The 22,506-nt window shown below is 49.9% G+C and overlaps 2 protein-coding genes across 4 annotated transcripts; one reads left to right on the forward strand and one right to left on the reverse strand.

The window, feature by feature from the left end:
• Positions 1–3,538: 3,538 nt before the first annotated feature.
• On the reverse strand, positions 3,539–9,837 carry PRR3 (proline rich 3). Of its 3 annotated transcripts, none has more exons than XM_004695372.2 (5): positions 9,616–9,837; positions 9,064–9,496; positions 8,301–8,363; positions 5,343–5,633; positions 3,539–4,833 (listed from the first exon to the last, which is right to left on the reverse strand). In XM_004695372.2, exons 2-5 carry the CDS (start codon positions 9,167–9,169, stop codon positions 4,727–4,729), a joined length of 567 nt encoding a protein of 188 aa, XP_004695429.1. In that variant the 5' UTR covers positions 9,170–9,496; positions 9,616–9,837; the 3' UTR covers positions 3,539–4,726. The 3 variants fall into 3 exon arrangements, with proteins under 3 accessions (XP_004695429.1, XP_012590058.1, XP_012590059.1); XM_012734604.1 differs by having other exon boundaries at positions 9,064–9,186; positions 9,330–9,837; XM_012734605.1 differs by lacking the exon at positions 9,616–9,837 and having other exon boundaries at positions 5,343–5,462; positions 9,064–9,252.
• Positions 9,838–10,053: 216 nt separating this feature from the next.
• On the forward strand, positions 10,054–21,310 carry GNL1 (guanine nucleotide binding protein-like 1). The gene is made up of 12 exons (XM_004695374.2): positions 10,054–10,350; positions 10,759–10,924; positions 11,287–11,423; positions 11,571–11,722; positions 11,834–11,905; positions 13,083–13,287; positions 13,439–13,534; positions 13,905–14,099; positions 18,917–19,095; positions 19,173–19,335; positions 19,565–19,705; positions 20,080–21,310. The coding sequence occupies exons 1-12, from the start codon at positions 10,278–10,280 to the stop codon at positions 20,319–20,321; spliced, it is 1,821 nt and encodes a 606-aa protein (XP_004695431.1). The 5' UTR covers positions 10,054–10,277; the 3' UTR covers positions 20,322–21,310.
• Positions 21,311–22,506: the final 1,196 nt, after the last annotated feature.

Below are 22,506 nucleotides of genomic sequence, written 5' to 3' on the forward strand. Positions count from 1 at the left end.
CAGCCCCCATATCTCTGGCCTACATCCCACTCCTATGCAAAAAAAAAAAAAAAAAAAGAGCTAAGTCCTGGCGTCCTGGCCCCTCTCCTCATTTGACACTCTCCTCTCTCAGGTAAGAAGGGAGGCTCCTCCAAGGGCCTCAAATCTCCACATCCTGAGCAATTCCCTAACTATTACTCTCTACATAGTACCTCCTTTCTTCATTTTGTATCATTAATCACAACCTATACTTGTTTGCTCACTAATAAGAAAAAGTGCCTGATAACTAGGGACTGACCTGACCTACAGCTAGGCCATAATCTCCAGTGTCAGACAAGGTCCTTCGGTGGTGATATAGGTCAAAGTTCATAACCATGTATAAGCACAGACAAAAACAAGGTCATTCGGTAAACCTTAAATACTAAATAGTCCCTTCTCTGCTAAAATGAGTAAGGCTGCTTTCTTAACCAGTTACAGCATTAGCTATGTTTCATTCCCCTTCCTTCTAATTGAGATTTACTAACACATGTGATCATAGAACTGTCCTCATTCCTGACGATACCCAACCCAGAATGATTTGCTTCTTGGAATCTTCCCTAAATAACCTAAGACAGACCCCAATCTTGTAACTTATTGCCTATCTCTTTAAAAAAAATTATTTATTTATGCATATAAGAGCTGGGGTACAGGCCAGAGGTGTGGGAGGGTGAGAAGATTCACCAGAGAGAGTGGGGAACAGAACAGGCAGATCCACTGAAATACATTGCTGAGGAGAGCGGCAGTTGCGTCAGGAGAGGTCTGCTGTGCCCATGTTGGTCAGCTCCCTGGCCAGGGATAGAAATTGTGCTGCAGTGTCCGTGGGCAACTTCACAATGCTTCGTTTTAACCTGTTTCGCTACCAGGGAGAGCCCTCTGCCCTAACATTTTCATCTGCTAAAGTCCAATATTTTACTTAGCTCATGGCTGTGTGAATACTTTCTGAACTTCACTCCCAGGACTAAGTTTGGCCTGTGGCATGTAAATAGAAGACCTGTGTTGGCTTCAGGGAAATTCCCTGCCAAGTGGCTGGTGTCCTTTGCTCTTCTTCCTCCTAAGTTTGGAGTACAGATGCAAGTTTGAATTTTCACTTTGGACTGTGAGTGGGCGGGATAGACATCAAGAATGGTGGAGCTGAACGCTGAGGGTAAGAGGGCTCCCGAACATCTGAGGACATTGTGGTGCCGTGATTGTTTTGTCTTTTTTTTTTGTTTTAAAATATGTATTTATTTATGTGTAGAAGAACTGGAGTAGAGTGTAGGCCAGAGGTGTGTGAGGGGGGTAAGAGGATTCACCAGAGACAGAGTGGACAGCAGAAAGGTGGATTGAATAAAATGCATTGCTGAGGGCAGCAGCTGGTGAGACAGGAAAGGTCTGCTGGGTCATGTGGGTCAGTTCGCTGGCCAGGGATTGAACTCATGCAGTGGCTGTTGATAGCTTAATAGTGCTGTCTTTAACCCTTGCACCACCAGGGAAGCCTCCTATCTTGCTTTAAAACTAATTTTGGTTTCTGTTACAACTTCTGAACTTAAATCTCTTATACTGGACCATAGTCAGGGCCCACTATGTAAAGTGACTAAAGCTGTCTATGCTCAGGGTTTTCACTACCATCAACGTAAAGAAAACAGATTTCTATCTCCAGTTTTAATCTGATTACCAAATTTATACATTAGATTTCACCTTTTTATCTCACTGTATGAAATAGTAGGCGTGTGGATATATTGCATATATTGTATACTCTGCCCCTAGCTCCTGTCACAGAGCTCCTTAAATCCTTTGTAAATTACTAAGAGGTGAAAACATTACAAACATCTTTTATTCTGTTGCAGTGATTCTGGGTGGATTCCTAAATGGGGACTGGTAACCTGAATAGGGACTGGTGGCATAATGGGTTAAAGTGCAGCACTGTGGAGCTATCAGCAGCCACTGCAGCATGAGTTTGATCCCTAGCCAGGCACAGCCAAGACTTGTCTTGGCCCCTGCTCCCCTCAGTAGTGTATCAATCTGCCTGTTCTGCTCCCCACTGTCTTTGGTGAATCCTCTCACCCCCTGGACCTATGGCCTGTACCTCAGTTCCTATATGCATAACTATTTTTTTTTTTTAAAATAAATGGCACTTAAAGAGGTGTTAGGCAAAATTCCTCCCTGAAAAATCCTAAAACACTCTCACTTGATCCCTTATTTCCAATGCCTTTTCTCCAATCCCATGTCTCTAGGGCATGTCACCATGGCTGAACCTTCTAGTCTTAAGGTTTAAGCCTGGTCAGCTCCAGAGCTGGTTTCAAAAAAACCAACCTACCTCTGATGCTTCTCGGACTAAAGTGCTTCAAAGGGCCTCTCTGGTGGTATAAGGCATTAAAGCACAGCTCTGTGAAGCTATCTGCAGCCACTGCAACAAGAGTTCAATCCCCGGCCAGGGAGCTGACCCATATGGCGCGGCCTGACCCATATGGCGCGGCAGACTTTTCTTCTGTCACCTGTTGCTCCCTTCAGCAGTGTATTTCAGTAATTTGCCTGTTCTGCTCTCCACTCTGGTGAATCCTCTCACCGCCCCCACACCTTTGGCCTGCACCCCAGCTCTTGTGTGCATAAATAAATCATATTAAAAAAAAAAAAGTAACTCTTCCACATCTCGGGCCCTCACTGGTGGCGCAGCGGGTTAACGCACAGCACTGAGAATCTTAAAGCCGCTTCCACATGAGTTCGATCCCCGCCTGCCCCGGAGGTGACCACATGGCATGGCAGACCTCTCCTGACCCGCCCACTGCTCCCCTCGGCAGTGTACTTCGTTGATCTGCCTGTTCTGCTCCCCACTCTGTCTCTGGTGAAGCCTCTCACCGCCCCTGAGCCTCTGGCCTGTACCCCAGTTCTGTATGTACAAATAAATAAATCTTTGAAAAAAAAAAAAAAAAGTAACTCTTCCACATCTTCTTAGGACCTAAGTCCTGTGTCCTCCAGGGCCCTCAGTGTTCCGGCTCCTCTCCCTCTGCCCCACTTCCCACCCTCACCTACTAGCAAATCACCTTTATCTACATTCCCCTCTTGCCTGCCTTTAAGGTGTTTGGTTCAGCTGGCATCTTTTTCCTGTCATCACTTGGACTCTACACAGCACTTTTGACAGGGTTGACTAAATATTATCCACGTTTGTTTACTGAATTGTTAACCCCCCCCCCCCACCCCCGGGGTAGATTTCAAATCCACTAGTCTGGTCCTGTTATCTCTATGCCTGGTATTTCCCTGGCTCACAGGTGCTCAACACAAAGCCAACAGAGCCATATTTAAAAGTCACTTCATAGACTCGTGCCCTTTCTTTATCCAACAAAACTTTACCTTTAAACATCATGTGACCTGGTCTAATTGATGCCTACAGGTGGATGGGACCCTATTGGTTCAGATTAGAAGAAACTTAAATGTTGCCTCTCATCACCTTTGTGTATGAACTAAATAAAGAACAAACTGACTGACAAGAATTGCCTCATCCACGCCTCCAGAGATGAGTGGAACACAGGGATTAAAGAAAATGCGTATTTCCACTGCATTTATTACTAATATAAAAAATGTTAAAAAGAAAAAAAAAATCATTCTCAGTTCTCCAACAGCTCTCATCCCTCCCTCCTGCCCATACAACTCCTGACCCGTTTTTCAGGGCCAGTTCAAAACTGAACCTGTTCACTGCCGTTTTCACAGAAAACAACCAGTGCCAGGGGCGCGGGGATAGAAGGCCGGACAAGGCGACAGTACTGTCCAGGTTCCACCCGAGTAAGCCAGGTGGAGATTCACAGAATTCCAACAAAAGGGCTGGTGGCCTCACAATGACACTGTCTAACTAAAATGGGCCAGAAGGGGTGGCCTCAGCGCACACCTCAGGGGCTTGTGTCAGACCCAGAAAAATTGACACTGGGAGAATGGGGAAGACTGGAGGTATGGTAGGGGGGTGGTCCTGGGAAAGTGCGGTCCTGGGAAAGTCTGAAACTCTCCCATGTTGGGAGGTAGGGAAAGTCTAGAGGGCACCAAGAGCCTCACTCATTTTGGCAGAAAAACTACTCTAGTGTTGGAAGTCACAAAAATGCCACAGACACTGAGAAAGACGAGGGGACGCACAGTTTCACAAAGCACAGTGATCACAGACCATAGCGGTGGGGGTCATGCCACGGACGCAGAAACTACAGAACCCAAAAGCAGGGCAGAGCGGCCTTTTAGGGAGTCACTCTGCACCAGGCATCCAAACGTGACCCAGGGAGACAACCTGGTGAGTTTCACAAGCAGCCGACAACATCAGGGGTGGGGAGTATCACGTAAAAAGGACTTAAAACAAGCAGCCGGAGAAGGGAATGGTAGGCAACTGCTCCGGGGCTCTCAGGAATCGAGGGTGATACTGGGGCCGGGCGAACAGATGCGCAAGAAACAGCACCAAAGAGGTTTCCTGCTCAGCAGTCACTTGGTGAGGGGGCGAGGATCCAGGAGGCAGTTGAAGGGTGCAAAGATGGGGTCCCCCTGGCAAGTCTCTGGAGGCTGGATCAGAAGAGCGTACACCGCGCAGCAGTTATGAAACACAACTCTGGACCCCAAATAAGGAGATGGTGGATGGGGGTAGGCGTCACTGACTGAGGATGGTGGGTGAAACAGCCTCACAGTAGCCATCACAGGGCCACAGGGAAACATGGTCGCCAGGTCAAAGAGGGCTCCTTCCAGCCTGGACAGGAAGGCAGTCTCACAGCGGAGGCCCGTTGACGCCTGGGTGGTAGAAGGCACAGAGGTCCTCATATCGACAGTGGCCTTTTGTGGCAAAGTGTCGGCAGACAGGACGGCCAGATTTGTCTGTGAGCAAGAAAATAACATAGTTTAAAATCTGAATAAGGAAGGGGCCTCCCTGGTGGCGCAATGGGTTAAAATACAACATTACTAGCACCAGCAGCCTCAACACGAGTGCGATCCCCAGCCAGGGAGGTAACAACATGGCACAGAAGACCTCTCCTGCCTCGCCCCTGATCCCCTCAGCAGTGTGTTTCAGTCCATCTGCCTGTTCTGCTCCCCACTCAGTCTCTGGTGAGTCCTCTTACTGCTCCTGCACCTTGTGCTCATTCCCCACTCTATGCATAAATAAAATAAATCTCTAAACAGAAAACAGAGGTAGAGTGACTGATCAAATTTCCTACCTTACCATTTTCAGATATTTTGGAATGGGAGCCATTCTCTTGGGAGGAAAAACATTTAGGGCTATCCCTACTTCAAAAACAGAGGTTAAGAGTCATGGGAATTCTAGAAATTAGGTCACCCCGGGGGTGATAGGTATTAAACATGTACAAGCATTAAAAAACAGACCTCACCTTCCATAATCTGGGGTCCGTCCTTGGGTGGGCAGGTATTCTTGATAAGAGACCAGCTTTTGAGTCTTCGAGGATTTCTCTGCTCTTTGTGAAAGCCTCCCCTGGAGGGACCTCCGTGGCCTGGTCCAGGAAAAGGAGGTTCAGCATTGACCCCCCACCAACCACGACCATATGGGCCAGACCTGGGACCTAGGCCTCCCCGAATTGGGCCTCTGCCCCGGGGAGGAGGTGGGAGACTCAGCAGGGCTGGGATCATTGGTCCCCTTGATTCTGGAGGACCTCTGTGATGTGCTGCAGACGGACAGAGAAAGACATGGAAAGGTGCTCAATGGCCAGCTTAACCCCGACAAAGCAGCCATGAGTTAAAAAAAAGAACAAAAAAACAACTTTTATTGAAGTAGAATATACACACACAAAAAGACACCACAAATGTACTTAAAGTGCACAACTCAGTTATCACCACAAAGTAAGCACCCGCAGTTCTACTAACTAGGTGAAGGGATTGTCTCATGAACACTTCAGAAGTACCCCCTTGTAGCCCACCTCTCTGGAATACCACTCTCCTCCCCAAAGGTAACTACTATCCTGACTTTCAACACCACAGATTAGTTTTTGCCTGTTTTTTTGATCTTGGCATAAATGGAATCATCCTGTATTCTTTTGTGTCTTGCTCCGTTTGCTCAATACCATGTTTGTGAGTTCAATGCCTGTAGCAGTTCATTCATTTTCAGTGCATGTAGTATTCCATTGCATGCACACACAGCAACTTATTTATTCATTCTACTGATGGTGGACATGTGAGTAGTTTCCAGTTTGGAGTTATAACAAAAAATGCTGCTATGAACATTTTTTATATGTGTTTTTGTCACACATAGGTACACAACTCTGTTGAGCATATACAAATTAGAGATACTGCTGGGTCCTAGAGTATATATATGCTTGAGTTTAATAGAGGTTGTTAAGGCCCTCCCTGATGGAGCAACAGGTTAAAGGGCAGCACAATGAAGCTATCCACAGCCACTGCAGCACGAGTTCAATTGCTGGCCAGGAGGGTGACCCACACGGTGCGGCAGATCTCTCCTGACCTATCCACTGCTCCCCTAAGCAGTGTTTCAGTACATCTGCCTATTCTGCTACCTACTGTTGCTGGTGGGACCTCACTGCCCCCACACCTCTGTACCCCAGTTCTTTATGTATTAAAAAAAATTATATATTAAAAAAAAATCTTTAAAAAAATAGAGGTCATAAAACTTTTCTTTTTCAAAGTGATTGTACTATTTATACTCTCACCCATAGTTGTTCCTTGACATTTGGTATTGTCAATCGTTTTCACTTTTGCCATTCTGGTGAATGTGCAAGTGGGGTGTGTGTGTTTTCATTGTGGTAAGATATATAACACAAAATTTGCAATCTATTTTATAATTGTCTATTCTTCAAGCATGTTAATTCACACCATGGTGGAAAAGGATCTCCAGAACTTTTTCATGTTGCAAAATGGAACACTATGGCCAGTAAAAACCAGCTCTTCTTTCCCCCACCTTCAGTCCCTGCCAACCACTGTTCTGCTTTGTTGCTATGAACTTGTCTACTTTGGATACTGGATGGAAGCGGAATCACGCATTATTATTATTTTTTTTTTCTGTGACTGACTTATTTACCATGAAAATAAAGGCTAATTCACATTGCAGGATATGATGGATTTTCTTCCTTTGAGGACTGAATACTCTAATCTACAATATCACAATGGATTTATCCATCCATCCATGAACACTTGTATTGTGTCTGCTTTTGTCTTGTATCAAAAGTTACTAGCATTGCCGGCTATCTTTAGGATCCTGCTTTCCATTCCTTTGGATAAATATCCAGAAGTGAGACTGCTGGATCATTTGGTTATTTTTACTTTTCTGAGTGGTCATCATACTGTTTTCTACCTTTGATATGCTATTTTACAATAACACTAACAGTGTCAAAGGGTATCGTTTTCAAAGTGGCGTGGTTTTGCATTTACTTGATGACTATTGATGTTGAATGTTTATTCACCTATTTTTAGCCATTTAGATCTTACGTGTTTTGGCTGTTGTTTTTTAGCCCATTTTTCTAGCCATTTGTCTAGACGTTTCTTATACATTCTAGATTTAAACTGGTTGTATTTGCTACAGTACCTTTTATTCAAAGGCTTCCTATGAATTTTGGAAGTGTCATATGACTAACATATTTATATTTTCTAGTCAGTTCACTCTGCCAAGTCTCCTTTATGGTAGCTGTGTGTGTGTGTGCGCACGCGCATGTTTGCTATCTGTGTAGGAACTCCGTTTTAAGATGATGAAGTACGTATTCTTTAGAAATATTTCTTTACTGTTTATGCTTGAGATTTACAACAAGATCCATTGTTTGGAATTGATGGTTGCATATAGTATGAAAAAGACCATTTTCTTCCTTTTGTTTTTCCTTTCTGATGAACATCCAGTTAATCCAGTATAGAAATACTGAAGTGACTACTATTTCAGTCCTGCCTACATCACACATGAAGTGTCCACACATGCGCAGACCTGTTGCTGGACACTACATTTATTCTATTGATCTATATGCCTATCATTGCAATAACACCACACAGTCATACTACCGTAGCTTTGAGTCTTTATATTCACACTAAGCCTTCTCACTTCAAGATTCTTTACAACCTTTCACGCTGATCCTTTGTTTTTCCATATAATAATGCAGATGCTTATTTCCACAAAGACATTATAGATATTCTAACTGGGAGTGCAGTGAATCTATAGATAACTCACATTCTTACAACAATGAGTTTTCCAATCCATTAATACAATCTTTTTCATTCATTCATTCATTCAGTCAGACTCCTTGATCTTCTGATTTTTAAATCCTTCCTGCACTTTACTCCCTCCCTTGATTCCTTCACCAGAACTTAATCAAAGATCAGGGACCCCTCCTCCTCACCTGACTTGGGGTCACCAGGTTTTCCATTGGCCATGGGGGGAGGGCCCAAGAGGCTGGGTGGTCCTAAGAGCAGACATGAAAATAAGGTCATCAATATATACCTAAAGGGTTGATGATCCTGTTCTTACATGTCCTAATATTTCTATAATCAGTAATGGCAAGGTTAATTCTCAGCAATGTTAGTAGTCTTCACCCCCACATCTGACTTTTCTATGCAAAGCATTTTCAGAGTTTGCAAAAAATAGAGACTCTGTCAAGGAGGTTGATTTGGGAAAAATACTGACAGCTTTCTCTATTTCCTTTACATTTTGCTATACAAACCATATTTGGTAATTCCAGAGAGTCCCACTCTACCTGCTGGAAAATCAAATAGCTCTCTCCCCAACACCCAGTTCCGAGTGATTTAGAGAAGGCTGTACTTCCCACCTCCCATGTGAGTCTGGTCACACATTGTCATCCCAGTAACCGCAATCTGCAAGCTAAGGGCCACTCGTCCCTGACGTTCTGCGGCTGCGCACACGAGCTCTTTTATCCTTTCTTCTCTTTCCTTCTCTAGAAAGGCTTAGGGGCCGGATTGAAGTTAAGGGTTCAAATAAGAGGTCTCCTAGTTCAGAGGGCTCCTTCCCGGACTGGCACCCACTAATCCCCAACGCATGCGCCTTCCCTTCTTCCGTCAGAGACCCCTCCCCCGCATCTTTCAGCCCCCTAACCCCTTGCCCAGACCTGCTGACAGACATGTGCACACCCCTCCCGGGCTCCTTACCGATGGGGCTCCCGTCCTCCTCGTCTCCAGTGTCTTCCCTTTCTGGCAGTGCGAGCTGCTGTTGCGGCAGCTGCTGCTGCTGATTCTGCTTCTTTCGTTTCGGCATCGTGGTTGCGGCAATGGCTGCAGCGGGATTTGGAGGGCAGTGAGGAAGGGGCACACTGGGATTCTGTTTCCGTTTCCGGGGGGGCGATGGGCAGTGAGACTGGGGCTCCCGCCATTTAACTTCCGGAAGGCTGCGGAGCCTTTGTGCAGCAGATTCTTACCTAAATTGCGTCTCTGGGTCTCGGCCAGACATGGCGGCCATCTCCAGCACTCCTTTTGCTGTACTTATGTAAATTCTTTCAAAACTTCTCCTCTTGTCTTGCGCCGAAACACCTACAGCCGGCTCCTCACGGTGTCATAGAGTCCACAGGCTCTGAGGCCAGAAGGCCTGAGAAGAGAGAGGGCCGTCGCGTCCTAAGATCGCCACATCCGGTCCCCGGTTACTATGGTAACAGCTGCACGCACAACTTCGTGCCCTCTGACCTCCCTCGAAAAGTCTGATCTCACCTGGGTTTCTTTTATCGCCGGCGCTAGCACTTATGATCTGTAAACCTGCTCCTTATCGCAGTTCCTACAAGGACTTTGGGTCGCAGCGAGGCGGCGCCCCGCACTTTTCGGGCCGCCTCCCGCCCCTCCAAACCTCGACTCTGCCCCCAGCGGAGCCCAGCAACTTGGCTTCACTCCCGGGCCGCGTAGTCTGAGCCTCCACTGAGGCCGCGCCGGGAGCGAGAGGCGGCCCCCGCGCGTCCACGCCCCTCTCCGCGGCGGCGGCCCGCCCCGCGCCCCCGCCTCTCCAGGTGAGTGGTGGCATCTGCCCGGCGCGCCGGGGCGTGATGACACGCGGCCCCCCTCCTTCCAGCGCGAGTTGGTAGCGCCCGTGACGAAGCGAGCCCGGTCCTCCCACGCGCGCCTCCTCCAGCGCCGCCGCTGCCTCCTCTCCATGCCGCTGGCTCTCACGTGAGGGTAGCCCACCCCGCATCCTCCCCGCGTCGTGCCCCGGGAGGGAAGGGGCCGCGTTGGCCCCCCGCCGCCGGCGCCGAGTCGCCCGCTGACGTCATCCGGAGCCCCGCCCCCTCAGGGTCCCAGGCCCCTGCGGCGGGGGCCGCCGGGGGAGTCAGTTGAGGCGGCGGGAGCTCCGCGGAGGGCGGGCCAGGTGACTGGTCCGGGCCATGCCGAGGAAGAAGCCCTTCAGCGTGAAGCAGAAGAAGAAGCAGTTGCAGGACAAGCGAGAGCGGAAGCGAGGTCAGTGCGGGAGCCAGGGGAGGGGGCGGGGCTCGGGCTCCCGCACATCTGGGAGGAGGGGTGTGCCCGCCACACCTGGGGTCTTGGGAGGGCCGGTGGCCGCGCGCCGACGCGTGCGGTGGCCGCGGAGGGGATTCCCTCAGCCCCCCAGCTCCCCTACATCTGGAAGGGGTGAAGGATGGAGAGTTGGGGGAGGGGAATTTCTCCAGCGGGGCGCCGTCCCGGCAGATTCCTGGAGGAGAAGTGATTTCCCCCACGCACATCCGGGAGGGTCCTGGGCTGGGTGACTGGGAAGACCCGACCTCAACATAAGTGGGGAGGAGTGAGGGGGACCCAGGCCTACCGGGGAAGGGGGTCTTCTGTCCCGGAGAGTCGGCCAACCCTGGCGTCACCGGCTCCTCCCCGCAGGTCTTCAAGATGGGCTGCGATCCAGTTCCAACAGCCGCAGCGGGAGCCGGGAGCGGCGGGAGGAGCAGACCGACACCTCAGATGGGGAGTCTGTGACCCATCACATCCGCAGGCTCAACCAGCAGCCTGCCCAGGGTCTGGGCCCGCGAGGCTATGACCCGAATCGGTGAGGGCGGGCGCGGGGCGCTGGCCAGGGCTCCCCGCCCACCCGGAAGTCCCAGCTTGGGGGGCCAGCCGGAGGCTGCCCTGGAGCCGCTGCTGGGGTGGAGGGGCTGGATGCCCCCTTTCTCGGGGTCGCCGGCTCCCAGCAGCGGGACTCAGCCTCCCTTGGATGGGCTAGCGAGGGTTTAGCTTTGAGAGCCTGAGAGCCGTGGGGCTGAGGGAAAGAAGAATGCTGTGTGAAGGAGGACGGAGAGTGCCATCGTAGAGGGAAGACTTGAACTCTGGAGAGAAAGCTCTACAAACTTGTCTGGCTATAGGGGAGTGTGCAGCTACATATTGTGATGGACGCTGTCCCCGCCCTGTTAGATACCGACTGCATTTTGAGCGAGACAGCCGGGAAGAGGTGGAGAGGAGAAAGCGAGCTGCCCGGGAGCAAGTGCTCCAGCCGGTCAGTGCTGAGGTGCTGGAGCTGGACATCCGGGAGGTCTATCAGCCTGGTTCAAGTGAGTGGGAGCCCATGTGGGGATGTTTGGGGCAGCCAGTGGGGGAGTTTGGAAAAATAGAAACTTACCATGAGGAAGGAGGGGTCTGGGAGGCACCTTTGAATGCTGAAACTATGCTCAGACTTGGTACTTTCCTTGATGTTCCAGTCCTGGACTTTCCCCGCCGTCCTCCTTGGAGCTATGAGATGTCCAAGGAGCAACTAATGAGCCAGGAAGAGCGGAGCTTCCAGGAGTATCTTGGGAAGATTCATGGGGCTTATGCCTCGGAGAAACTCAGCTACTTTGAGCACAATCTAGAGGTGAGAATGGAGTAGGCGTAGAAGTAGGCGCAATGAGCCACTTGGATGTAGGCCTCAGGCAGGAGAGGAACTCTGGGCTCAGGTTCTCTTTTGCTGATTTTGTTTTTTTAGACGTGGAGGCAGCTGTGGCGGGTGTTAGAGATGTCTGACATTGTCCTGCTTGTCACTGATATCCGACATCCAGTGAGTACTGAGCGTGAAGGCAGACAAGGGGTAGGAAGGAAGAAGATTCTTGGGAAGAGGGAGGAAGAGTAAAGGGCAGGGGCAGGAGTGGGAGATCAGAGGTGTCCTTGCTCCTTTCCCAACTTCTCTGCCATGTTAACCTGTGGTCAGATGCCCAGCACTTTGCACTGGGCCAGCTAACTCTCCTGTCTTTTACTTTAGCGACAAACTGCATATCCTATTCCCCAACCCACCTGAGCTAGACAGAAGCAAAACCTCAGTGCGGTGCTCCAGGGGACTCTGAAGGCAGCTAGGGCTTCCTCCTGCCCGCCACATCAGTGACCATGGGCTCAACCTCACCTGGAACGCTAGGGTTAAGGCTCGAGACTGTTGCTGGACAGTCCTGTGTAAGCCTGGCTCTGTACTTCACTGCTGTCCTCTGGTGGCGGAAAGGGAGGTCTGTAGGAACATTGAGGTCAGGCGTCCTTCATGACACACACATTCGTATTCCTATACACAGTCTCACAAACACGTGCACCTGTGCCTTCACACACTACGTAGAGACATGTTCATGATGCAGGCACACATAGGCTGGGGCACACGTGAAAATGCTAGGTTATTAATTTCTGTCCCAATTGTCTCCCTGTGCATGGCCCAGCCTTTGTTCTAGGGTGCTCGTTTTGTTGTCGTGTTGTTTTTTTTTTTAAGATTTATTTATTTATCCATGCAGAACTGGGGCACAGGCCATAGGTACAGGGGTGGTGAGAGGATTCACCAGAGACAGAGACAGAGTGGGGAGCAGAACAGGCAGATCGACGAAGTATACTGCTGAGGGGAGCAGCGGGTGGGTCAGGAGAGGTCTGCCGCGCCATGTGGTCACCTCTGGGGCAGGCAGGGATTGAACTCATGCAAAAGTGACTTTAGCTTCTCAGTGCTGTGCTTTAACCTGCTGCGCCACCAGGGAGGGCCCTTGTTGTCTTGTTTGGGGGGCCTGTAGGAAGTCCCCCAGAGACAAATGTGCAGATGTTCCTTACCTCTTGCTTTGTGTTCCTAGTTCACTTTGGCCAATTTACCCTTTTATCCCAGAATCTAATACCATCAGGGTGTTGTCTCAGGCCGTGTTGATGACTGGGGAACCGGAAGCAAAGCACTCTGGGTTGACCTGCCATTGCTCCTTCTCCTTACCAACCCCCTCCAGGTTGTGAACTTTCCACCAGCACTTTACGAGTATGTGACCGGAGAACTTGGCCTGGCCCTGGTGCTGGTCCTGAATAAGGTGGATCTGGCCCCACCGGCTCTTGTGGTTGCCTGGAAGCATTACTTCCACCAACATTATCCCCAGCTCCACATCGTCCTTTTCACCTCCTTCCCGAGGGACCCCCGCGCCCCACAGGATTCTAGCAGTGAGTGAGCAAGAGGGCTGCCTGATGGGAGAGGTGGGTTGGCAGAAGACAAAGGAAGAACAGAAAAACTTAACAGGGGAGTATACCTGAAATTGGGCTGAAAAGTGTTGAGGAGATGGGGTGCATGAAACCCTGTGTCCTCTGATTTCAGTTTTGAAGAAGAGTCGGAGGCGGGGGAGAGGTTGGACTCGAGCCCTGGGGCCGGAGCAGTTGCTGAGAGCCTGTGAAGCCATCACTGCGGGGAAGGGTATGTGCCCCTCAGAAGGGCTGTGGGGAGTCACAGAGGTCAGGCCCGGAGTCATTCTGCTCACCTTCCTGAAGTCAAGCCCTCCATTGGGGACATTATGGCAGGAGGCCAGAGGGAGGGTGGAAGAGGGTACAGACTGACTTGGAGGGACAAGAGAGGCAGCAGGAAGGCAGGAGCCCCAGGTGTTTGCTGCTTCAGGCCTCCCAGTACTTTTCAAAAACTCAGAGACGTGTGTGATTCCAGGATGGGGTCACGTGAAGGCTGGGGTGGTTAGGTTAGCATGATGCCACTCTAGATGGTGCAGATGAGGTCTGGGCCATCATCGTTGGGCCCTGTGGAGAACTTTCTTCATCTTTTCCTTCCTGAGTAGTGGACTTGAGCAGCTGGCGGGAGAAGATCGCCCGGGATGTGGCTGGGGCCACCTGGGGTAATGGCTCCGGGGAGGAAGATGAGGAGGAGGATGGGCCGGCGGTTCTGGTGGAGCAGCAGACTGACTCGGCAATGGAGCCCACTGGCCCGACTCGGGAGCGCTACAAGGACGGGGTGGTGACCATCGGCTGTGTGGGTAAGGAAGCGGTGGCCACGTGTGGTGGCCTCTGAGGTGTGGGGCATCCGCGTTTGGAAGAGGCAGCTTGGTCAAGGTCTCTGAGAGCTGTCTGCTGTAGGGACCCAGTTAAAGGCTGCCTTTTCGCAGATGATTTTGATCTGGACCAAATGTTACCATGCTGAGTCTTAGTTACTTTGATTTAAAACCTGAGGATATTGCTAACCTAATGAAAAGAACAGAAGTGAAGTATGGAGAGCCCAGCAGACCTGACCACTTGTGATGGTGATGATAATGGTGGTTGTTTAAAAACTTCAACACTTGTATGTTAATGTGTTCTAGACCCTGTTGGAGTGATTTATGTTGCATTAAGTGTTTCAGCTGCAGTCATTGGTCCATAGCAGTGGAGTGATCACTATATCCTAGTAGAGGCTTAGCTAGTATTGAGGTCCTTCTGTAGCTCACCCTGTCAGGCCTGTTGTCAGTGAGTATCTTTCTTTAAGAGCTTTGTCTCTGTTCACAGTGGGGGAATGTGGGATTAGGGCCCAGGACCCCTTTTCCTCTTCGGTGGGATGAGTGAGAGTGACTTTTACAGAGTTGTTTCTGAGGTGGTAGAACCAGAAAGGGCCAAAGCCAGAAGAAATTATTAGGGAGGGCAGCCTAGCAGGGCTCACAGAGAAGCTCTTGATTTACCTTTCAGTCTCTTTTTTGTCTTGCAATAATTCTGCATGCCTACTGACACATTGCTCTCTTTTTCTGTCATCTCGCTTCGCTCTCCCTCCCAGAGCCCCTTTTCCCTCTCCCTGGCCTTTGCACTAAGTTGTATTCAGGGTGCTGGGGCAAGGGAGCTGTTCTGTGGCACAGGCAGGGAGTGTGGTTTCCCCTAGCTCAGTCATCTGTCCTCTCAGTGCCCAGCCCAGGTGGCGCTCTAGGATGGGACATGCAGGTGTGGAAATGACAGGCAAGGCCTGACCCTCACGGGATTTGTTTTCTTGTGAGTAAATTGATTCATGATCTGAGACATATTATTTAGGGACCATGAAAGAGGATAGACAGAGACCGAGAGAGGAGGGGCCCGCAGGACAGGCTCCTGAGATGAGCTCAGAATGGTGAGACACAGTGACCAAGTACAGATGTGGGGCCAGGGCTCCCTGGTCAAGAGGGCAGATATGAGAGGGTCTCGAGGTAGGAACGAACATAGTGATGGGACAGGGCAGAGTGCTGGGGAGGTCGTGGTGTGGGAACCAGGAAAGAGAATTGTGAATGTGGTCAGGCCTTGTGTAAGGCCTGTGGGCAGGAGAAGGCATTTGGGGTAGGTTTATTCTGTGTCTCGAGTGGGGTAGTAAATGATAGGGGTTGGCAAGAAGTAAGCAGCGAGCACAGTGGCAGCTTCCAGTCTACAGGAGCGATATGAGCTGCGCAGAGCAGAGCAGAAGAGGTGGAGGCAGTGAGCGACGGTCAGAAACTATGAATTTTGGAAGTAGAGAAAATGGGACTGCTCATGGGTTATGCTCGAGGAAAGACAGGCAACTGGGAATGCTGAGACAGGAAGACTGGAAGGGGAGCAGGTTGGGAGGGGATGGTGGGTGTGGATCAGAAATTAAATTTGAAATTCCTTTTCAAAATATCCCAGGGGCCTCCCTGGTGGTCTAAAGGTTGTATTAGTGCCGTCACCACTAGGGCCTGAGTTTGATCCCCGGCCAGGGAACTGACCCACATGGTGCAGTAGGCCTCTCCTGTCCTGCCTGCTGCTCCCCTCACAGTGTATTTCAGTAAATCCGCCTTTTAAGAATATTTTTTTATTCATGCATACAAGGTCTGAGGTGCAGACCAGAGGTGTGGGGGGTGAGAGGATCCAGCAGAGACAGAGTGGGGAGTAGAACAGGTAGATGTACTGAAAATACACTGCTGAGGGGAGCAGTGGGAGAGACAGAAGAGGTCTGCTGCACCATGTGGGTCAGCTCCCTGGCCAGGGATTGAACTCATGTTGCACTGGGTGTAGATAGCTTCAGAGTGCTGTACTTTAACCCATTGCACCACCAGAGAGAGCCCCAAAATAAATATATATATATATATTTAAATAAAATATCCCAAGTGGAATTGTGGTCTAGGAGTGTAGAGCTTAGGGAGAAGAACTAGAGATTAAAAAAAAATAATAATATAATATTTTATTTTTACATCATTTTGTGCCTTTTTCCATCTCAGTTGTAATCCCCTTGGGCTTCCCATCACCATTTCACCCATGTGCCATCACCTTTCCCCCACTGTTTTTGATCCGATTCCGCACTCCACCCCCACAAAATGTCTGATATATAGCTGTTCATTATTATTATTATTGTTATTGTTATTATTATTATTATTATTATTATTATTATTATTATTTTTTGCCTGGTCTGTTATACTCCTGCTATGAGTGAAACCATTCAGTATTTTTCCTTTTCTTTCTGGCTTATTTCACTAAGCATGATCTTCTCCAGCTCCATCCATGTTGCTGCAAAAGGCATGAGTTTATTTATTTATTTATTTGTTTTGGTTGCAGAACGATATTCCATTGTGTATATGCACCACATCTTTTTAATCCAGTCATCCACTTTTGGGCATTTGGGCTGTTTCCATGTCTTTCCAATTGTAAATAAAGCAGCAGTAAACATGGGGGTGCAGGTGTCTTTTTGAGTCAGTGTTTTTGTGTCTTTTGGGTAGATACCTAGGAGTGGGATTGCTGGGTCATATGGAAGCTCCATGTTTAGCAGTTTGAGGAACCTCTAAACAGTTTTCCATAGTGGTTGTACTAGAACTAGAGATTTAACCTTGGGAGAGGTTTAATTTGGGGAGCCATTGATGTATTTAAAGCTGTGGAATTGGACGAGTTGTGGGAGAGGAGTGGGATGGAGAAGAAGACACCAGGCTGACATAAGGAGATTGGGTAGGAGAAGGAAACACAGAGAATAACCCTGAAGTCAAAGGAAAAGAGGAGGGAATGAATGCGGTGAGGAGAGGAAAGGAGGGCACATCTCCCCAAATGTTGCTGATGGACGGTGAGATGCGACCAGAGACTCGCTCAGCAGGCTTGGCACCATGAAGACCAGCAGTTGGGGGGTGGGGTGGGGTGGGGGTAGGGGTGGAGAAGAGAAAGCCAGATGGGGTAGACTGACATGAGCATGGGCCACAGCCTGGTGGGACGTCACGTGACACCCTCAGAGAAAGGGGCTGCGTGCACCAGCGTGTGCACCACACTGTTCCATTTGTGTAACGCTCGGAAGGTGCAGAACTGAACCATGGCGCTGGGCTACCTAGGCCGGAAACTGAAGGGAAACACGAGTCACTGCGTGTGAGGGAGAGTGTCATGATCAAGGGACAGCTGGGGCTTCTGCAGAAGCGCAACATATCCTGGGCCCAGGGTGGATGGCTGGGTTCATTGGCACATTTATGTTTTACATATATTTGATTATGTTGCACTTTATAGTCTCAAAGAAGATGGCCTGACAACGTGGTGACAGAAAGACCAGTCTTTTTTTTTTTTTTTTTAATTACAAAGTTTATTTTTACATCATTTTGCACATTTTTTTTTTCCATCTCGATTGTAATCCCCACGGGTTTCCCATCACCAAATCACCCCTGTGCCACCACCATAGACCCGTGCATTTCCCTCCCTTCCCCCCCACGCCCCCGTTTTTGATCCCATTCCCCACTCCGCCCCCACAGAATGTCTCTGGTATATGGTTGTTCATTATTTTTGTTATTTTCTCGCCTGGTCCATTATACTCCTGCTATGAGTGAAACCATCCGGTATTTTTCTTTCTCTTTCTGGCTTATCTCACTAAGCATGATCTTTTCCAGCTCCATCCAAGTTGCTGCAAAGACATGTGTTTCTCTTTTTTGGTTGCTGAGTAATATTCCATTGTATATATATACCACATCTTTCTAATCCAGTCATCTACTTTTGGGCATTTGGGCTGCTTCCATGTTTTTCCAATTGTAAATAAAGCAGCAATAAACATGGGGGTACAAGTATCTTTTTCAATCAGTGTTTTTGTGTCTTTTGGGTAGATACCTAGGAGTGGGATTGCTGGGTCATAGGGAAGCTCCATGTTTAGCAGTTTGAGGAACCTCCAAACAGTTTTCCATAGTGGTTGTACTAGTTTGCATTCCCACCAGCAGTGCAGGAGAGTTCCTTTTTCTCCACATCCTCGCCAACAATTGTTGTTGCTAGTTGAAGATGTGCCATTCTCACTAGACCAGTCTTTTTATTTGAGGAGTTTCACTGTAAATGGGGCCAGAGACCGAGGGGAGGGCCAGTTCTCCTCAGCATTTTTTTGTAGTAACCAGAGTATTGCTGGCACATTCTTCATCTTTCCCTGGAGTGGGCAGCCGTGGTAGGGTGGAGGAAACAGCCTTCGGCAGAGGTCTTGATGCCAAGGCCCACATGCTGAGCAGGCGTGCGGGTGCGAGAGGTCAGAATGATGGTGGTGGTATTGAACCCCCAGAGTGTCTCACTGGCCCTGGGCATGGGTTTGCGGAGGCTGTGTGGGTTTCTCATTTACTCCTGACAGCTGTGAAGCTGCAAATGAGGAAAGGGCTGGAGAGTTAAGTGAATTGTCTTGAGGGCAGAGTGGAGAGACTAGGATTCACTCCGCAGAGTGGAGAGACTAGGATTCACTCCACCCTGGCAGTCCAGAGCCTGATTTGTTGTTTGCAATGTCAAACTACTTCCTTTAGTTTCTGCCTCATTTCCTCTTTCAACCACTGCTATTTTTCCTCTTTCACCTCATTTCAGCACTATGTCTTGCCTGTCATAGAATAAGAGTCTGTCAAAAATGTGTTTTCCTTGCCTTCCTCAGGTTTTCCCAATGTGGGGAAGTCCTCGCTGATCAACGGACTGGTGGGGCGGAAGGTAGTGAGTGTTTCCAGAACTCCAGGCCACACCCGATACTTTCAGACCTACTTCCTCACACCCTCCGTGAAGCTCTGTGACTGCCCGGGCCTCATATTCCCCTCCCTCCTGCCCAGGCAGTTGCAGGTATGAGGGCAGAGAGAGGGGGTGGCGGGTAGAGAAGGAGGCGGGAGGAAGATGCTGAGCATGCTTGTTTCCCTCAGGTCCTGGCAGGGATCTACCCCATCGCCCAAATCCAAGAGCCGTACACTGCCGTGGGCTACTTGGCCTCCAGGATCCCTGTGCAGGTCCTGCTCCACCTGCGTCACCCAGAGGCCGAGGACCCCTCGGCGGAGCACCCCTGGTGTGCCTGGGATATCTGTGAAGGTGGGCTCCACGTGCCAGGCTTCTCCCCTCACCCCTTATCCTCCTCAGGAACTGCTTTGTCTCCTCTCCTCCTCAGAGTGTCTGCCTTGGGTGAAGCCCCCCTAGATTTTTGTCACCAGGCCAGGAAGATCTGGCCTACGATGTTCTGGGAAGAACCAAAGGACTGTGTTGGGGGCGTAGGGTGATAGTGACTGGGCCTGGCTTCCCTCCCCGTTCTCTCCTTCTGCAGCCTGGGCAGAGAAACGTGGTTACAAGACAGCCAAGGCGGCGCGGAATGACGTGTACAGAGCAGCCAACAGCCTCCTGCGTCTGGCGCTGGATGGCCGCCTCAGCCTGTGTTTTCAACCCCCGGGCTACAACGAACAGAAAGGTCAGGCCGCCGTGTTCTTCCCCAGCCCCTGCTGTGATTTGGGCACACACAGACACTGGCTTTGTTGCCACTCAGAGCAAGGGGCAAACCTGGCTCTGTACCTGTTGGCCAACTCTGTCACCGAGCATCTCTCAGACGGTTTCCTGGTCTGCAAACGCAGGTGCCAGTTGCCCACTGGTGAGCCAAGGTGTGCAGAGCTTCTGTTTGGTGCCCAGCACATGGGGGCACAGAAGACTGAATGAATGGGGGAATGAGCAAATGAATGCAGTAGCTCTAAAAATTCTGTTCACCTTTGTCTTTGCCTCACCCCCTTTTCTGGCTTTGTCATTAGCTCCTTGCTTAAACTCTCCTCTACTCTCTTGTTCGCTCCCCAGGCACCTGGGAGTCCCATCCGGAGACCACGGAGCTGGTGGTTTTGCAGGGCAGAGTGGGGCCTTCGGGTGATGAGGAGGAGGAGGAAGAGGAAGAGCTGAGCAGCTCCTGCGAGGAGGAGGGAGAGGAGGATCGGGATGCAGATGAGGAGGGAGAAGGGGATGAGGACACCCCAACCTCAGCCCCGGGGTCCGGCCTGGCCGCCCGAAACCCTTTTGCTCTGCTGGGCGAGGACGAGTGCTGAGTGCCTGCCTTGCGCCATCTTCCCCTTCCACTGTCTTTGCTTTTGGACTGACCTGGGCACCTCCCTCTGCTGCCCCGATTGTGAATAAAGATTGTCTGCTTTGTAGCCCCTTCCCCAGATGGGCTGAGAGACAGCGGCCAGCAGCCGACAGTGTGGAGGCTTCTCTCCTGTTTCCCTGCAGCTGCTTTGCCAGGAAGTTCTTTGTGGAGTAAATGCAGTGGGCTCTGTGGCCCGCCCCCTTGTCCCCTCCCACTGGCACCCTCGGAGTCCATAGCCCTGGGGAGGGGACCTGTTGGCTTCTGCAGCCTTGGTCTACACCTATCCCCTCTGTGTCATCCCTTCGGGCTGGGCAGCCTGTGCGCCCCCTGCTGCCAGACCCAGGTTATACCAGTAGCTTCTGGAGAAGAAGCAGTAAGAAAGTTACAGGTTGATGTCTCCAAGTGAGATGTTTAGAGGATTTATTTAAATTCAACAAATATTTCTTGTGGGTCTCTTGTGTGCCTGGATCCGTGCTAAGCACTGAGCATACAAAGATGTGCGAACAGGGCCTGATGTGAATTTGCATCCTGGCCATGGTCAGACCCTGAACTCAGGCACCCAGGTTTTGGGATTAAGACGGGTGTGTAATGTTCTCCAAATATTTGGGGCCCATACAATATAATTCTAGAACTTCCTGTTGATGGGAATATTTAGTTAAGACTAAATGCTTGTAAAAATTATTAAATGTGTACGAGTAGAGTCTTAATTACTACAGTCAACTAGCGTGCACATTGATGGTTGGAACAGAGCACGCTAGGTACACGGTTAAGTGCTTATTTAAAAGCCCATGCTCACTAAGGGGGTGAGACGCAAAGGGGAGGCAGAGAACCAGCTCCTGTGGCCATGTGTCCTGGTTTGGGAGCCACAGTGACCCCCCGGTGTCATGTGCTTTTCAGCTAGATCAGTTTTTTTATTTATTTATTTATTTTTGACTTGTATTGTGTAGAAGAACTGAGGTGTTGGCTAGAGGTGGAGGGGGTGAGAGGATTCAGCAAAGACAGTGGGGCTCAGAAACGGCAGATTTACTGAAATACGCTGCTGAGGGGAGCAGCAGGCAGGACAGAAGAGGGCTGCTGCGCCATGGGGGTCACCTCCCTGGCTGGGGATGGGACTCAGGCTGTAGTGGTAATAGTGCTGAGACTTAACCCCTAGGCCACCAGGGAGGCCCCAGCAGTCAGCTTTCTACCGAGTTGTGTATTTTGCTGTATTTCTCTCTCGACAAGCACTCAGCTGCATCCAAGATTTAATTCTTGGAGAAAAGGGAAAATGCACATTATCAGCTGCCACCGGCTGGACTGGATTAGGTGGCTTCAAAAAGCACTGGACAGGTTGACCATTAGGTGTGGGGTGAGGAGAAGAAGGAGCACTAAATTCTTTCACACTATGGCATCCCGTTCAGGTTCTGGGTCACTGGGAGGTGTCTGACACCAGTGGAGACACTGTCAACCTAGGAACAAGAACAGATGTTTGGGTCACATGTAGCCTGAAGCTGTGCCCTCCAGGTCTCAGTGGGGACACGTCTTGCAGCTTTCAAAGCCTAAATACTCAGTGTAAGAGAAAAGAGTTCCAGTCGAGAGTAAAACCCACCGTGTGTCTCCCATCTTGGGCTTTGCCTCATGCTGGGATCATTTTCTCTTAGAGATCCTGATATTCAGGGTACTCAGGGGATTTCTCTGCTGCTGGAGGTGGGGTGGGGATGTCGGGATCATCATGAAAGTAGAAAAAAGGGAGAGAAACAATGAGAATTCTGTTGTTCCCTGCCTCCTCTCTGTTGCTTCTTTTCATTTCATCTTTTGTTAACCGAATTTCACCAGACATACAGGAGAGTCGGGTGTGTGCGTGTGTGAAGAGTTATGGAGTTAGTGTGAAGCTGAAGAGGTGGAATTTTAATTCTGAAGTCTTGGAAGGAACAAGTCTAACATCCCCTGGGGCTGGACTGTGAACAATTTTTTACAGGCCCCTGTTAGTGGCTCGCTCACATTGCAGGAAAGTAATGCTAGACAAAACTATTTCAGCAAAAAACAGGTCCAGAGGGGAGGGATAAATAACACCCCAATGCCAGCATACTTGAGACTGATCTTGAAACTAAGGTTCAAAGGGATCCAGGGTTCAGTCTCACACTGAATGCCCAGGACCCCAATCTCAT

The sequence above is a fragment of the Condylura cristata genome, unplaced genomic scaffold (genome assembly GCF_000260355.1).
Source record: "Condylura cristata isolate star-nosed mole 26May11 unplaced genomic scaffold, ConCri1.0 scaffold00061, whole genome shotgun sequence".
Lineage (NCBI taxonomy): Eukaryota > Metazoa > Chordata > Mammalia > Eulipotyphla > Talpidae > Condylura > Condylura cristata.

Coding starts and splice junctions, on each gene's coding strand:
- PRR3 (XM_004695372.2), bottom strand. CDS start 9,169: ATGCCGAAACGAAAGAAGCAGAATCAGCAGCAGCAGCTGCCGCAACAG. Junction 8,364..9,063: donor GGAGGACGGGAGCCCCATCG/GTAAGGAGCCCG, acceptor GTCTGCTCTTAG/GACCACCCAGCCTCTTGGGC. Junction 4,834..5,342: donor CGGACCCCAGATTATGGAAG/GTGAGGTCTGTT, acceptor TCTTGCTCACAG/ACAAATCTGGCCGTCCTGTC.
- GNL1 (XM_004695374.2), top strand. CDS start 10,278: ATGCCGAGGAAGAAGCCCTTCAGCGTGAAGCAGAAGAAGAAGCAGTTG. Junction 11,723..11,833: donor ACTTTGAGCACAATCTAGAG/GTGAGAATGGAG, acceptor TTGTTTTTTTAG/ACGTGGAGGCAGCTGTGGCG. Junction 11,906..13,082: donor TCACTGATATCCGACATCCA/GTGAGTACTGAG, acceptor AACCCCCTCCAG/GTTGTGAACTTTCCACCAGC.